The 18782-nt window shown below is 31.3% G+C and overlaps 1 protein-coding gene across 2 annotated transcripts in view; it reads left to right on the forward strand.

Moving 5' to 3' along the window:
- Positions 1-18782, forward strand: part of LOC139491885 (uncharacterized) — a 39977-nt gene that overhangs the window by 13922 nt on the left and 7273 nt on the right. Inside the window, exons 3-7 of one of the 2 annotated variants that reach the window (XM_071279800.1) lie at positions 130-201; positions 576-680; positions 1545-1649; positions 2608-2727; positions 18509-18607. In XM_071279800.1, coding sequence (XP_071135901.1) covers positions 130-201; positions 576-680; positions 1545-1649; positions 2608-2727; positions 18509-18607 — 501 coding nt within the window. The remainder of the gene's footprint in view (positions 1-129; positions 202-575; positions 681-1544; positions 1650-2607; positions 2728-18508; positions 18608-18782) is intronic. The other variant, XM_071279801.1, reaches the window with a different exon arrangement.

Raw genomic sequence — 18782 nt, forward strand, 5'->3', positions numbered from 1 at the left:
ATAGCTACAAGGTCACAATTAAACTTGATAATAACTGGTGGAAAAAGGGACGCAATGAAAAACAATTTTCATTCATGATAAACATTGTTTGATGGTTCCTCTGGTAAACTTGCTTTTATCTTTTAACAGTTACCAATCACGAATCATCAACAGATAAGATAGAAAAGACTGTTTCGGATGTAGAAGAACTGAAAGCAAATGGTAAGTTTTTCAAAATGTAAGACACGAGTGCGGAAAATTTGTTTATTTCGAATTATTAAAGGATAAATAAATGCAAACCTTTTTTAAATGACCACGAAGACATGCATGTATTGATGAAATAGACAAGTTGATCAATTGTCCTGCAAATGGTGTATTTTACAAGATCAACTCCATTTGTAAGTTTAGATTTTAGTTTTAGTATTCTCATTGATTTGTTAAATCCACTTGTTTAAAACTTTAATCTAGATTAACAGTCTATTTAATCTTATAGACATATACTTCAAAACATAGTTTGTTCACATAAACATCAGATGAAGGCAAAATACTTAAAACGTATAAAATGTGAAACAAACGATTTATTTTTCTATTGACAGACATCGCATTGGAAACGTTTATGAAGCACATGTCATTTAATATTACTTTGTTAACATCAAAATGCAAACAAATGACAGAGGATGCAACGATAACAAAAACAAAAGGTATATGTAGTTTATATGATTTTTCATCTAATTATTATACAAAAATGTAGTAGATCACGATTGTTTAGTCTGAAACCATGTTCACAAGCGGACTTTTAACGGTCCCATACGGATATCAATAGTTCTTTATCATATAGAAAAGTTAGAAATAACAATCACTCAATTAGGTCAATTGATATTCAACATTTATGTTATTGCATATGACGTGAATTTCGCAAAAATTCATATGGAAACAGAAGACCGTGAAAGTCGAGACCCACAAAAGGCTACAAGGTCACTATCTAATGTTATATTAAAAGGTAAAAAACAGAACGCAATAAAAAAACAGTTTACAAAATTGTTGAAAAATAGGGCGTCCGTGTTAAGCATTGTTTGAATCGTTAATGAAGCAAGTGTCGTCAAATATTACTTTGATGAAATCTAAATTAAAACAGATTGCAGAGGATTAGAAGGAAACAAAATCAAGAGGTATAGGTCAATTGAAAGGATTGTAATCTAATGATTATACAAAAATGTACAAGATCATTATTTTCTAGTCCTAAACAATGTTAACATAAGACTTTAATCGGTCCCATACGGATATCAATTATAGTTCCCTATTATCTGGAAAAGTAAAAATACCTCTTCATTCAATTAGGTCAATTGATATTAAAAATTTATTTTATCGCATATTGCGTGAATTTCGCACACTATTTATCCATGCAACTACAAAATTAAAGATCATAAGATTACAATTTAATTTGATCTCAGATATACTAGTAACAGAAGGAACGCAACGAAAAAAAAAAACCATATCAAAATCTTAGGTCATTTGTCAAATTGTTTGTATCGGATATGTGAGAGGCTTGTTTTATTTTATCACAGTTAATAAACTAGAATCATCGACGGATACGTTGCTGTCTAACCTTACTGTAATGTCTTCACAGATAGAAATGACTTTTAAAGATATCGAAGAACTTAACTTACATAGTAAGTGAACTTTCTTGTACGCATACAGTACTTTATATCTACTCCTCCCCATATAGTCGGCGACTAATTGTTGCCATGATTAAATTTATGAATTTATTCACTACATATAATTTTGAAAACAAGATGAAGCATATCATGAATTGGTCAAAACTGATTCTAAAAAAAACCTCATACATTAGGACATATTGTAGAAGTCAGACTGTTCAAAATCTAACATGATTAACTATTTCAGACTCTAAACAAAGGTATTCTTATTGAATTATTTGGTTATGTTTTCAGTCTTCCCTGTACTGAATATTGATTAATTACTTTTGAGTTCGGAAAACGATTCATTAGTTTTTTTTTATTATAGTAAATGACTTCAAACGAAACTCTTTTTTGTATAATTAATGCAACTGATAAAATGTCGTCAATGAAGTCTATTTTCCATTTAAACTAAGATTGCTTTCATCAATGTTAAATCCGAGAGAGTTTAATCGCATAAAGCATCACTAAACACATTAAACAGCCAAACGTGCGTTATGAGTATTGATTACTGCTTTTATAATGGATAGTTTCAAAAGGTTGTTCAACATTGTTGTTATTGAGCCTGTCAATATATAACTACACAGGTTTTAATACGCAAATTCATATGCAATAGTCGGATTGGAATTGCGTTGATGACTACGCCATTCAGTACCAACACGATTATTTATGTCAATGTATGAAGTAATGAAAGTCTTAAAGTTTTCTCTTTCGTGTAAAAAAGTTTTCATAATACACGCAGCTACAACAATTGAGCACATATATATTCATATATACTATTTATTTAAACAAAGCGCACTGAAACATGAAGAAGCATAAACATGGAATATACAGGAGAGGTTCAATTATTGAAATACAAATTAGGTTAAATTTGGGTTTTGCATAAAACATATATGTTTTATACAGAGATTATTATACAATTATTTTTTTATAGCAGAGTTATCTTGCAGACCAGAAAGATTTACTTGTACCAAACAATTCCAGTGTATACCTGCTACAAGTAGATGTAACGTTGTCGTTGACTGTCATGATAAAAGCGATGAAGAAGGATGTGGTAAGTTTGCATTGGTTGGTATGTCGGGATATAGTGTACCCTGTATGTAACCGTCCAACCGTTGGAAAAGACCGTGGTAAGACAGTTCTTTACCGAAGCAGGTATATTTTGTAACAAATTTACTTACAATGTAATGTCTTCTGATGTCCTTTTCTGAACTGTGCTTACTATTTGTATTGTTACATATTTGAAAAGACTAATTGGAAGTTAAAACAGAGAAGACAAATATTTAACCTGAGATAGTTTGTAAATATCTTGATATAACCAATGAACTATTTCCGACAATAAATTCAACGAGATACGCTTTACAAACGGTACACGTTTTGATATCGGGCAACAGGAAGGTTTAAAACGAGGTCAAGATCTCAAAATTCAAATTTAATATACCACTGTCCCAGGTTAGGGGGAGGGTTGGGATCCCGCTAACATGTTTAACCCCGCAACATTATTTATGTATGTGCCTGTCCCAAGTCAGGAGCCTGTAATTCAGTGGTTGTCGTTTGTTTATGTGTTACATATTTGTTTTTCTTTCATTTTGTTACATAAATAAGGCCGTTAGTTTTCTCGTTTTAATTGTTTTACATTGTCTTATCGGGGCCTATTATTGCTGATTATGCGCTATGGGCTTTGCTCATTGTTGAAGGCCGTACGGTGACCTATAGTTGTTAATGTCTGTGTCATTTTTGGTCTTTTATGGATAGTTGTCTCATTGGCAATCATACCACATCTTCTTTTTTATATTAATTTACACCAGACTGCAACCTTGTCAGTTCGTGTCAAATCATAAAGTTTGTCTTATTTGTCTTATTTGAAAGATACCCTGTCCCTAGGTAAAATGCATGCAAAATTAAAAGGAAAATATAAAAATGAACAAAATATAAAAAAAAAAACATAATTCCTGAACATCAATTAGTCTTTTTATAAATTAAGAAATGTTTAAAAGTTGCATTTTTAAAATGATGCAGCGGATATTTGCGCTCATTTATATTTATTTCAATATGCTCATTCATATGCAATAGTCGGATTGGAATTGCGTATTAACAAAAAAACCTAAACGATTAACTGATTATGTTTCAGATAACAACGCTTGTGTTATAAATGTATAATAATACACTGCTATCTCGCAAACGACACGTAAGAAAATTTCAAATGTCTGACTTGCTGAACAAAAGCAATTTCCAAGAACACTTTTGATAAACGAAAGATTTTGAAAATGTTTTTATTATTCACACTTATACATGTTATAAATAGATAAATATATCTGCTAATAAACAAGTCACAAATGATAGGGATATGGTGTTCCCTGTATATAACCGTCTAACTGTTGCACAAGCCAGTGGTAAAGCAGTTCCTTATCGAAGCAGTTATATATTATAACAAAATTAACTACAATAAAATGTTTTTAAAAGTCAATATAATGAATTATGAAATCCCTTTCTGAACTGTCCTTTATAGTTTATTCTTATGTTATACTCTTACACCACTGTCCCAGCTTGAGCTTTTGATTTTGCCATTTTATTAGGGAATTTCCGATTTGAATTTTCATCGGAGCACAGTATTTTGGGGATTTTACTTTGTTTTAAAGAATGATAAACAGATGATCTCATTTCTTCTGTTTAATAAACCATGTTATGTGTAAGAATGGTTTTTATCGATAGTTACTTAAGGTAAGATTTTGCAGTCATTCATCTTTGTATCATTGTTTTTAGTGGAGTGACAATTCGGCAAAAAGTCGCTTATTTTGTAAAATCGGGTTAAAGTGTAATTTTCGGATTTTCTTCTTTTTCATTTTCAAACATGGGAACGCTTATAATGAATTCCCAAATAAAGATATCATTAAAAAAATGATATCATATAAAAAAAATTATCAAAGGTACCTGGATTATAATTTAATACGCAAGACGCGCGTTTCGTGTACATAAGACTCATCAGTGACGCTGAGGTCACAACATATAAATTGAGTGAATTGGACATTTCTTATATAATTCACCAATAGTAAATTTTCACACAAAAAAGGAACCCACCAATACTTAAGAAGTTTTGATATATAAAAGTCTGATAGAACATAAAGATCATTTTTTACAAGCATTTTTCACATAGCAGTATTACTTCTCAATTTTCACCCCAATAAGTCATGTAACGTTCCCCTTTCCTATTTTTCCCTGTCATATAAAATGCAATGAATTTAATATGCATTTTCTTAAGTTTTATAAAAAAGAATATATATTTGTATCAATAGTTTTGTCTATGTGCTTGAATAAGTACAGATTCTAAGGTTTAATTACTTTTGAGGTGCTTTAAATCTTGTTTTTCGAAAAGACTAATTTTAAACCACATTTGAACAACTCCGAAAACAATCCGTAAATTATTGTCAGTGCTAATTACAATAACTAAGAACAAGTAAAGCAGCTTAGATCATGTTATTAAACCTTTACATGTCAAAGATGAAAACATTTTCATACATTTGAATCGGCGCAAAAAGCATGTGTGTAACGATGAATCAACTTTCGTTAAAAAAACACGCTTCATGACATTACCATGATTACCATGACTGGTTAAAAACGTCTATTCTGGACGTAAAAGTCATACAATTTAAGTTATTCAGGCATGTCGAGTCATTTCAGCGTGTCGATATTGTTTTTTAAATTAAAATGAAGCAAAATTAGCAGGCAGGCCATCCAGTGGTGCGTTTACTATTAATAAATAACTTCAAGGATAAACCGCTTTAAAATTCAGCATGCAATGTTAACTACTTAAAGTTTATGAAATTAAAAATGGTTTGCTTCTGATGCTTCAAATTAATTGGGGCATTATGTTGCTTTTCAAATAATAAAATAGAAAGTCTACATGATGATCTGTTTGCAAAAGAAAGAAACAACCTATCATTGTAGTATAGTTTGCTAGTTACATTTGTTAACAGATATTGCATTTTGCGAAATAAATTTGTGAAATTCGTTCGAAATTTCAAAGTATTTCTATTTTTACAATGTATTCCAAACTCTCTGATAAATATTTTGCCTGGTTTGTAGATGAAAATTATTTATTTATTAAGTATCGAACAGTTCTGCACACTAGACCAAAATGACACAGATATTAACAAGTACATGTAACCGCCCGACCTTCAACAATGAGCAAATTTCATACCCATACCTCATAGTCAGCTATTACAGGCATCAAAGGCACAACAACATCAGCTCGAGCTCTAATGCGATACGTCTTCTCTAATCGAAATTGGCAAAGGACAACAATTACAAGGGATCGAGAAAAACATGCATGTATAAAAATTTGTCATTCTAGGTAGTTCTTAAAATAGAGCAAATATCTGTGTCATTTTGGTTCAATCCACCATTTTCTACATTTGAAAATGCCTGTACCAAGTCAGGAATATGACAGTTCTTGTCCATTCGTTTTTGATGCGTTTTGTTATTTGATTTTGCCATGTGATTATGGACTTTCCGAATTGATTTTCCTCTGAGTTCAGTATTTTTGTGATTTTACTTCTTATATTAACACATATGTTGCAGTTCACCGCGGATCAAAATTTCCCCAGAAGCAATTGTCAATCAGTACATGGTGGTCTGAATAACCCACGAATATTGTCAGCGCCATACAACGACTTCCAACTTTTTTTCATCGACAGCAACTTTTGAAGCGTTATATCCCTGTGAAACTGTGTTTGTAGTTCACATATATATATCGGGCTTTCAATTCTGCTATTTATTCCAATGTTTATAGATATAAGAAGATGAGGTAAAAAGACTTTATATACTATAGTGTCATGAACATGAAGACTAATTTTCAAAGTTCTAATATTCTTTTAAGTTTAGAAAATTAGCAAAGAAGTTTCATCATTTTTTTTATAACATCATGGAACGGGTGTTAATTTTACAGTTCTTGTTTCTCCTCTGTTATTTATGGCATTTCAAAAAAACTGTCCTAAAAAATATTTTTAAAGGTGGCCATATATTATTGCATAGCTAAATCTTAATATTTTTTGCCGATAATTTCCGTAAATAATGATATTTGTTTCATTTTCTTACATGTTGCAAGTGGAGGGCTTGTATGACTAATATCTGGTAATCAGAAATAAATATGACTAGCTGTATTTGTGGCGCATTCCTAGCGCATGCTTCCATCTAAAATAATTCTCATTTAACATGAGAGACTACCGATAAATTGTCCAAAGTGTCTAAAATCTACGACATGCCTTACTCAATTATATTATATTTATCATCAAAATAAGACCAAAATTAGCCGTGAAGTAAAAAACAGAGGAACAACTGTAAGTACTATAAAAATCAGTTATGGGCACATAAAATATTGACTCAGAGTGACCATGACTGACCTATACTGTTTACTTCTTTGTTCTTTGATCTCTAGTAGAGATATTTTTCATTGGCAATTATACAGCAAAATTTTTTATTATTTTTGTAAGTAATAGTTAATATGGGTTCAATTATATGCATCTGTCAAAGACAGGTCATTTTATGATATATCATTTTCTTTCTGTACACCTATTCATTAACAGTTTGCATTGATAAAACTTCTTTAAAAAAATAAAATTGAAAGTGGAAGATTTATTAAAATGATTACACAACCCAAGGAATAATGGATGTCAACACTTCTGATTTTTGACAATTTTTACCTTTGAACTGATGAGTTATGGAATTTTGTTAATTGAAAAATATCCCTTATGTTAGATGGCATTGCTCAGCAATTACATAAAATAAAAGTTATTTATAGTTTACAGCATACATAGAATTTTCTTAAATGTATTGTTTTGGGGAAATACAGGGATAAATTAATTGCCAATAAAATTGGGAAGATTAAATACGTGGGTTTATGTGGTTTGATAACATACATCTCCTGTTGTTTCCATCTTTTTTGGATATGTTGATATATTCCCTTTTCTTCTTGTTATTTAACCTATAAATAAAATTTAATAACTGGATCTATAATAAGCTGAAATATTTGCTTGTAAAAAAATTAAAATAGAAAAATATCAATTTAAACAGCAATTGATTCCCTTCATATTCAATCACTGTATCTTACTAAATATATCAGGCATTAGCAGTTTAACAAAATATTTTCTATAGTGGAAGTAAATATATATTTTTGATTTTGTAAGAATAATGATTATTTGCACAAAAGTTAAATTGATTCAGCTGATTTAAAGGGAGAATAAACATAAGAATCAGCATTATAAACAGCAAATAAGTTAAGTAATTTTTGTTAAAATGCTAATTTTTTCATAGTAAAAAAACATACAGTTATAGTATCATTTTTAAAATAAATTAGGTGCAATGTTTAGAAAACATAAGACTCTCCAATATAATATTTTTTTTTCTAGCCTTCCTGACTCAGGGAATGTAGCAATAAGCCTCTTTACTGGTATGTGAAGATTTTGTATGTCATATATCATATTATTATTAATAAGCACATGCTGAACCTTTTGTGAAGATACAAGGATTACTTTTAAACAATATATTATTATTACCTCATTTCCCCTTCAAGTACTGCATCATTGACATCTATTCTTATTTTCTTCAGAAACAAAGTACAACATGCTGGAAAAAATGATAGCAATTAATTAGAAAACTACAGTAAAACATTGAAACAAGTTCTGTGTTAATCAATACATGTATTGCTGTTCAAGATTTATTAATATTGCATATTACTGATACATTTGTTTAAGTGAAAGGTACTTAACCATACATAGATGTTCAACAGAGTATTCATCTATTTGCTATCATTATACAAATTTTTCTAGTATATTTTTTTTTAATTCAACTGTTTTGGGGAATCTGGTTATTTACAGCTTCAAATAAAATTGAGAATGGAAATGGGGAGTGTGTCAAAGAGACAACAACCCGACCAAATAAAAAACAACAGCAGGGGGTCACCAACAGGTCTTCAATGTAGCGAGAAATTCCCGCACCCGGAGGCGTCCTTCAGCTGGCCCCTAAACAAATATATACTAGTCCAGTGATAATGAACGCCATACTAATTTCCAAATTGTACACAAGAAACTAAAATTAAAATAATACAAGACTAACAAAGGCCAGAGGCTCCTGACTTGGGACAGGCGCAAAAATGCGGCGGGGTTAAACATGTTTGTGAGATCTCAACCCTCCCCCTATACCTCTAACCAATGTAGAAAAGTAAACGCATAACAATACGCACATTAAAATTCAGTTCAAGAGAAGTCCGAGTCTGATGTCAGAAGATGTAACCAAAGAAAATAAACAAAATGACAATAATACATAAATAACAACAGACTACTAGCAGTTAACTGACATGCCAGCTCCAGACTTCAATTAAACTGACTGAAAGATTATGATTTCATCATATGAACATCAGGCACAATCCTTCCCGTTAGGGGTTTAGTATCATACCATCATCTATACTATTAAACGAGAAGACCTCATTTTGGGTGTCGCTTCTCCTCCTTCCACAATAAATTAATCATCATGCCTCTGTGTCCTATAGGTAACATGTATAGTCGCTTTTGTCATCCATTCTTATGATCATTCAGTTTGGGTTATTTTGGGATAAAAACGAAAAAGAATGCGTCCGGATATTTTCCCGTCATTGGACAAAACTTTAAGTCAGATTAGACTTCCGGTTTGTGTTTTTTTGTACTTTGAACATACAAAGACTATGAATAAAGTATATAAATTTGCTTTCTGCTGTCCTTTTGAGTTCTAGCATGTATCATCCTTGCCTAACGTGTTTCAGTTTGGGTTATTTTGGGAGGAAAACGAAAATGAATAATATTTGCTATTTACTATCAATTAGTTTACAGTGGTGGATCCAGACCTTTTCATAAGGGAGGGGGGCACTGACTGACCTAAAAGGGGGGGGGGGGCGTTCCTCTCATGCTTCAGTGATTCCCCATATAATCAACAATTTTTTTCAACGAAAACGGGGGCAGGGCCTCCAGGCCCCCCATGGGATCCGCCTATGGTTTATAATCAACGGCGGTCACTGCGGATATATTTCTGTACATACTTACATACATTTACTATGAATAACTGTATTTGTTATAATTTACTATAAGTTCCTTTTCTGTACCTTGAATATACAAAGACTATGAATAAAGTATATAAATTTGCTTTCTGCTATCATTTTGAATTCTAGCCTGTATCATACTTGCTTAACATGTTTCAGTTTGGGTTATTTTGGGAGGAAAACGAAAATGAATAATATTTGCTATTTAATTACTATCAATAAGTTTACAGTGGCGGATCCAGAACTTTTCATAAGGGATGGGGGCACTGACTGACCTAAAAGGGGGTGGGGGTGGGCGTTCCTCTCATGCTTCAGTTATTCCCCATATAATCAACAATTTTTTTTCAACGCCCCCCCCCCCCCCTCTTGGATCCGCCCATGGTTTACTATCAACGGCGATCACTGCGGATATATTTCTGTATACATACATTTACTATGAATAACTGTATTTGTTATAATTTACTATAAATTCCAATGGTTATCTTGGGGGGGGGGGGGGGGGGGGGGGGCTCTTTACTATTCATGGCGTTCACTGATGTATATATATATATATATGTAAGTATCTTGGACTTTTGATACCTCTCCTGATATTCTCTGTATAGTAATTAAAGTATATATATATGCATGTCCATAGAGTACAGATAAACAGAAGGTATACAAATCGGTATTTGAAAAATAGGGGGAGGAAAAAAAATGCCCTGTCCCTAAGTACTTTTGACCTTTGATACCTCTCCTGAAATTCTCTGTATAGTAATTAAAGTATATATGCATGTTCATAGATTACAGAAAAACAGAAGGTATAAAAATCGGTATTTGGAAAATAGGGGGAGGGCATACGCTCTATTTCCCCGCGATTTCGCGGCTGTGTTCTAGTAACATATATGAGAAGAACATCAAACATTGTTAAAAATACTCCTTATTTAGGATGTTTTAAAAACCAGATCAAATCTCAGGGTAGCGGAGGAGGGATATTAAATACACATCTTATCTTGAGGTCAGGGGTGGGGAGGAGAATATTGAATGCAAATCAAATATCTTTATTCACAACCATGGTGTGACGTAAATAGGAGTTTTAAAATTTTACAGCTAAAGTAATGTTTTAAAATAAATATCAAATAATTCATAAATTGTAAAAATAATAGATTAAAGACTCATCAAACCATGCACTCATCCTTAAATTCAGGCTCCTGAGTAGGGAATGTTAATAGTCAATTCTGTATCAATGATTGGTACACAGTTGACATAAAATAAAGGGGGTTAATAGGGTTTACCAAACAAAGAATAATTAATATAATGCCCAAATTTAAAAATAATTATTAACATTATGAATGGAGATAAATAAAAACACAAAATAAAAAAAAGAAAATAATGGGATGCAAAAGTAAGAAGAATAACTGTGGAAAGCAAAATAATAAGGTAATACTATATATATTTTTAATCACAGAATGAAGGACAAACATTAAAAAGAAATGAAATTATTACAGAAATCTAAATTTTAATTTTCAATTATTTTCCTTCGAATTGTACAGAATAAGTATTTGTTTTAAAAATATAGAAAATGTGTATAAAAAGTAAATAATACATGAAATTAGAGGACCCCAATCCTTACCCTCATGAAAGGAGGTAAATTAAATATCTGTTTTGAAACAAATTTAATTCATAGAAAGTGCTCCTTTTTTCATTAAAAGACATGTTTGCATTGTCTTAATAGTTGAGAATGCTTAGCAAATAATCAATAATGGATGATAATCAAAATTTAAATATAACATAAACTAATTAAAACTATAAAAGGGGAAAAGGGGGAGGTCATGTCAAGTTCTTTTTTTTCTCCAATACTCACATCCCGTCTAGTTAACAAGATGAAGACAATCCTTTGCATTTGGTCCTCTACTTGCTAGTTTAAGGCTAGTTCTGTTGGATAACGACTTGAAGTCCAGAATCTTTGGTGTGGTCAATATCTGAATGAAAACTGAGTAAACGCGGAATTTGGCATAAAATGCGACGTGCACAATTGGAATTGTTTTTTTTTCATTTAACTGAAAGGGCTGATAAAAATACAATATTGATGTGAAGATCTAAGGATGCTGGCAGTTTTAGACCATTCTCAGACAAAATAGCAAATATTTAGTATGCACTGCCTGTGTTTCACTGTTTCAGTGTTTGGCAAATGGTTAAATGAGTTCATCACAATCCACAAACTTTGGAGAGAAACTGCACTCCATAGTATCTACCTTGTTATCTTATTTTTTACCAACATTATGATGGTTTTACATTTGTTATCAGTGTCTGCATTTCGTCTGTACTTTATTTTGGGCATTACCCGTGGTAACTCCTATTGTCCCTAAAGGTTTTCAATGAAAAAGAACCATAAGGGGAGATAATTCATAGAAACATACTTTTTTTTTCAGTTTTCAATCAACATTTTTTTTTTCTTAAATCAAAAAACACATCCCTGAATTCTTTTTTATTTTTAAATGGGGGTTTATCTTCATGATTTTGTCAATATTTTCTATCTCGGAAATTTTTTCAAAGCTTCAATGAATTTTGGTGTAATTTGGTTTTCATTTAGATGTCACCCCCTTCTCCAATAGAAAATAAGCATATGTACACAATTGTCAGCCAAATGTGTGATATATTTTTAGAAAGGCAAAGGGAACAGCTTTTATTTGTGATAACTGTCTGCATCATTTCCTGTCAGGATTTTGGTGAAATAAGCATTGATTTTTAGGATTTCTTTTTAGAATTTTCATTGAAAAAAAAGCCCAAAATCAAAATCAAAATGGACGCCATTCCCATAGTAACAAAGCCCAAAACCAATTTCTAAAGTTGAAGTTGTCAAATATATTAGTTATGTAGTTTTTGTACAAAGAATGGTAAAAATCTGTGACATAGGTGTAACCACTTATTTTGGTCCTTACAGAGAATGGCTCTTAAATTTTCAAATTTGCCTTATTTGTCACCGCAATATTTTGAAATAAAAGTTTGTTTTCTAAAGTATCATTTCAACTATGCCTCGACACATCGTATCGGCAGAGATCATTAACTACCAAAGGCCTTATACAATGTTTGCTAACTACTGATAAATCTATACTGAGTTGATAGCTTCTCAAAGTAAAAGGTTGTTTTATACTACCGTTAAGAAGATAACATACTAATTCACATTATTTTAACAGCTATGAGGACCACTATTTATTTTTGCATTAATCTTACTGTTTCAGACATATTTTAAGGACAGTGTTCATGTTTTATATCACCGTTGAATATAATAAATACCTCTCCATATCATGTTATGAACAAAAATGAACACACATTTTCTTTGATATGCATGCACTTTCATATGCTGATTTAAGTGTTATGGTAAATATCTAAAAAAAACAAAACCGCCTATGTTGAAAAATGTATATGTGCCGACAAATAAAATACAAAAATAAGAAAGCAATGAATGAGGTTGTTAAATTCGATATATGATTGTTTGTCCCTCTTTGTTTAATATTTGTATTTTGTTATTAGGTCTTTCCACTTTTCCGTGGAAAGACCTATTGGATTTCTTATGATTATTATTATTATTAGGTCTTTCAACCTTTCGGTTGAAAGACCTATAGGTTTTGTTCTGATTATTATTATTTTTTCTTTTCTTCCGCCAACTTTTTTTTTCTTCACTGTTTTTTTGTTTCCCAAGATGTCGCTTAGATATATGGTATATGATATCGAACAGTTAACACGCTTCTGAAACTGACACCGCATAACAAAAAACTTTACCTTGTAAGAGTTATCTCCCCGAACACTGTTTTTCTTGTTATCTCCAAGGCTTCACAACCGTATAAGAAACTGACAAATTTATTTTTCCAAATTGCTCGTTATATCCTCAGGATGTTCTGTTTTATTTTGACCGAAGCTATCCGGAGACTCCATATGAGCGTTATCCCCCCTTTTGTATATGATATAAGTGATATGCATTTCTAACTGGTAAACCATAAGGGTCTTTTGATTTAAGATCCTTGGTCCAAAAAAATGAAAATTAGGTCAAGGTCAAAGGTCAAGGTCAAATTCTAAATTTTGATTTTGGCTTATTTTCACTTATTTTCATTAACCTTATAAGATATCGACGAATTATTTTTACTAAATTATTAGTTGCGACATGTCGTAACTTATAAATTTTGGTTGCAAGGGTGCGTAGACAATTAATGGGAGTTTTCGCTCCTCTTATATTTAGAATTATGCGTAAAGTGATATTACTCATGAACCATACATATTAAGGAACTAGTGTCTTTTGATTCAAGATGTTTAGTCTATGACCTTAAAATTGAGGTCAAGGTCAAAGGTTAATTGGATGTTCTAGATTTTGACCTTTGCTTTAAATTCATATTTATACATCATAAAGCCATAGGAACTGACATTTTCAACTGAATTTTAATATTTTCATATCAAAATAGATCTTTATTAGTTGAAAGACCTTCAATTGTTCTTTGAACAATTGGTTTTTAATTATTAGGTCTTTCAACCTTTCAGGTGAAAGACCTATTGTTTTTGTTCTGATTATTATTTTTTTTTTCTTCCGCCAAATTTTTTTTCCTTCACTGTTTTTTTGTTTCGCAAGATGTCGCTTAGATATATGGTATATGATATGGAACAGTTGATACGCTTCTGAAACTGACACCGCGTAACAAAAACCTTTACCATGTAAGAGTTATCTCCCCAAACACTGTTTTTCTTGTTATCTCTAAGGCTTCGCAACCGTATAAGAAACCGACAAATTTATGTTTCCAAATTGCTCGTTATATCCTCAGGATGTTCTGTTTTATTTTGACCGAAGCTATCCGGAGACTCTATATGAACGTTATCCCCCCTTTTGTATATGATATAGGTGATATGCATTTCTAACTGGTAAACCATAAGTGATAGAGACCCAGGGTCTTTTGATTTAAGATCCTTGGTCTAAAAAATGAAAATTAGGTCAAGGTCAAAGGTCAGGGTCAAATTCTAAATTTTGATTTTGGCTTATTTTCACTTATTTTCATTAACCTTATAAGATATCGACAAATTATTTTTACTAAATTGTTAGTTGCGACATGTCGTAACTTATAAATTTTGGTTGCAAGGGTGCGTAGACAATAAACGGGAGTTTTCGCCCCTCTTATATTTAGAATTATGCGTAAAGTGATATTACTCATGAACCATACATATTACGGAACTAGTGTCTTTTGATTCGAGATGTTTAGTCTATGACCTTGAAATTGAGGTCAAAGTCAAAGGTTAATTGGACGTTCTAGATTTTGACCTTTGCTTTAAATTCATATTTATACATCATAAAGCCATAGGAACTGACATTTTCAACTGAATTTTAATATTTTCATATCAAAATAGATCTTTATTAGTTGAAAGACCTTCAATTGATCTTTGAACAATTGGTTTTTAATTGTTTTTTTTTTCTTCCGCCAACTTTTTTTTCCTTCACTGTTTTTTGTTTCGCAAGATGTCGCTTAGATATATGGTATATGATATCGAACAGTTAATACGCTTCTGAAACTGACACCGCGTAACAAAAAACTTTACCTTGTAAGAGTTATCTCCCCGAACACTGTTTTTCTTGTTATCTCTAAGGCTTCGCAACCATATAAGAAACCGACAAATTTATTTTACCAAATTGCTCGTTACATCCTCAAGATGATTTGATTAATTTTGACCGAAGCTATCCGGAGACTCCATATGAGAGTTATCCCCCCTTTTGTATATGATATAGGTGATATGCATTTCTAACTGGTAAACCATAAGTGATAGAGACCCAGGGTCTTTTGATTTAAGATTCTTCGTCCAAAAAAATGCAAATTAGGTCAAGTTCAAAGGTCAAGGACAAATTCTAAATTTTGATTTTGGCTTATTTTCACTTATTTTCATTAACCTTATAAGATATCGACAAATTATTTTTACTAAATTGTTAGTTGCGACATGTCGTAACTTATAAATTTTGGTTGCAAGGGTGCATAGACAATAAATGGGAGTTTTCGCCCCTCTTATATTTAGAATTATGCGTAAAGTGATATTACTCATGAACCATACATATTAAGGAACTAGTGTCTTTTGATTTGAGATGTTTAGTCTATGACCTTGAAATTGAGGTCAAGGTCAAAGGTTAATTGGACGTTCTAGATTTTGACCTTTGCTTTAAATTCATATCTATACATCATAAAGCCATAGGAACTGACATTTTCAACTGAATTTTAAAATTTTCATATCAAAATAGATCTTTATTAGTTGAAAGACCTTCAATTGTTCTTTGAACAATTGGTTTTTAATTATTATTTTTTTTCTTCCGCCAACTTTTTTTTCCTTCGCAGTTTTTTTGTTTCGCAAGATGTCGCTTAGACATATGGTACATGATATCGAACAGTTATTACGCTTTTGTAACTGACACCACGTAACCAAAATTTTTTCAATGAAAGAGTTATCTCCCCAAACACTGTTTTTCTTGTGATCGCTTAATATTCGCGACCGTATAAGAAACAGACAAATTTATTTCACCAAATTGCTCGATATATCCTCAGGATGATTTGATTTATTTTGACCGAAGCTATTCGGTGACTCCATATGAGAGTTATTTCCCCTTTTATATTTGAAATAAGTGATTTGCATTTTTAACTGGAAAACCATAAGTGTTAGAGGCCTAGGGTCTTTTGTTTTGAGGTCCTTGGTCCAAAAAAATGAAAATGAGGTCAAGGTCAAAGGTCAAGGTCATGATTAAAATTTTGATTTTGGCTTGTGATCTCTTATTTTCAGAAATCATATAAGATATTGACAAAATATTTTCATAAAATTGTTAGTTACGACATGTAGTAACACATAAATTTTAGTCGAAAGGGTACGTAGACATTTGACACGAGTTTTCCACCTTTTTATATCTAATATTATACGTATGGTAATATAACTCATGAACAATATAAAGTAAAGGACTAGAGTCTTTTGATTTGGGGTTCTTGGTTTATGACCTTGAAATTGAGCTCAAGGTCATATGCTAATTAAACGTTCTAAATTTTGACCTTTGCTTTTACCTCATATATGTACACATGATAAAGCCATGGGACTGTTTGCATTTAGTTGTAAGCAATGTGACCTTAAAAAACAACCGGAAGTGACCTTTTGTAAACCGGAAGTAGCTATTTTTTGCACTAAATCTATGTAAAAGTATATAGAACCATATATTTTTGGAATCAGTGTCAAGTAAATATCAAACAATACCGGAAGTAAACTTTTTAAACCGGAAGTAAAAGATTATCTCCCTTTTCAATTTTTTTTATAGAAACCATATATTTTGGGAATAAGCGTTCAATAAGCTGTCATTTGACGCTAAAATTGACATTTAAAACCAAATTTTCATATTTTCATATAAAAAAAGGTCTTAACTGGTGGAAAGACCATCAATGGTTCTCTGAACGATTGGTTTTTAATTGTGATTAAGATTATAGCACAATGTTGACTTCTGTATTCCTAATTTTGACATTTTTACCCATTATGTCTGTTTGTTTTGTCGATACATCGTTCTCAATTTGTTATAAGTTGATGAGACTGTCGTACAAGTTAGAGGTAAAGCGTCAAAAAAACAGGTTCAATCAACCGTTTTCTACATAAGAAAATATTTATACCATTTCAGGAATATGACAGTTGTTATCCATTCGTTTGATGCGTTTGAACTTTTGATTGCAGCGTTTGATTAGGGACTTTCCATTTTGAATTTTCCCGGAGTTATGTATTTTTATGTATTTTATTTGTTATAACCTTTTTGGGAGCTACTCACCCTTTCCATATTTTTATCATATGACATGATATCATATCAAAGGACATTTAATATGTGCTGCATGTTTGAATTGCGATTGGCGTTGTGTTGCTTAGTTATAGTCCAGAGATGAAAACAAATATTTGTACTTTTTATAAATGTTCTGTGATTATTATCCCTTTTGGTTTCAGCACGCATTGAAAAAATGTTATTAATTTACAAATCAGTGCTATGTTTCAATATAATACATCTGTAAAACTCCGAAACAAAATAGAACTGTGATCAAATGTTAAAATGTTTCTTTGAGGGATCTGAATGTAAAGACACCAGACAAATAATATTGGACCTGTATATATATATATCGGACATGGTTACAATATGATTCAAGACCTTTATATATATATCAACGTAATCTTCAATCTAGAGAGTTAGCAACCCCATTGGTAACAAACTACAGTCAGTGCAAACAATGTATTGGGTAATTTTAATGAAAACGAGTTTTTGTACATTTCGTCTAGAGGAAAGTTCGTAATCATAAATAGTGTTCGTATCGATTTTATATTACATTCACATTTAAACATATGACGTTTTTGCTTTTTAATTCAATACTTTTAAAAGAGAATATTAAACATATATTTTATTTGTTTCAGATTCAATGTGTTACAAAGGTGGAGTCTCAATATGTTATAAGTTGATGCGACTGTCGTACAAGTTAGAGGTTAAGCCATAAAAAACAGGTTCAATCAACCATTTTCTACATAAGAAAATATCTATACCATTTCAGGAATATGACAGTTGTTATCCATTCGTTTGATGCGTTTGAACTTTTGATTGCAGCGTTTGATTAGGGACTTTCCATTTTGAATTTTCCCGGAGTTATGTATTCTTATGTATTTTATTTGTTATAACTTTTTTGCATTCACATTTACACATATGAAGTTTTTGCTTTGTAATTCAATACTTTTAAAAGAGAATATTAAACATATTTTTTATTTGTTTCAGATTCAATGTGTTACAAAGGTGGAGTCTGGCAGAAAAAAGATGAGAGTAACATTTGCGTCTGTACAGCGGGATTCCTCGGTAAACAATGTGAATATTCAGGTGAGATATAAAATTAAAAAACAAATAAATTTGGTGTATCTTTAGAAGTAGTCTAGATTTACTTAAATTGAAACGTTCGGATAAAACAAATGATGATTATTTACCAATAGATAATTATATATAAACACGAGTTGTTTAAGTGGTTTCTATGAAAGGACATATTTTTACCGATGAA

The sequence above is a fragment of the Mytilus edulis genome, chromosome 10, assembly GCF_963676685.1.
Source record: "Mytilus edulis chromosome 10, xbMytEdul2.2, whole genome shotgun sequence".
In the NCBI taxonomy this organism is placed as follows: Eukaryota; Metazoa; Mollusca; class Bivalvia; order Mytilida; family Mytilidae; genus Mytilus; species Mytilus edulis.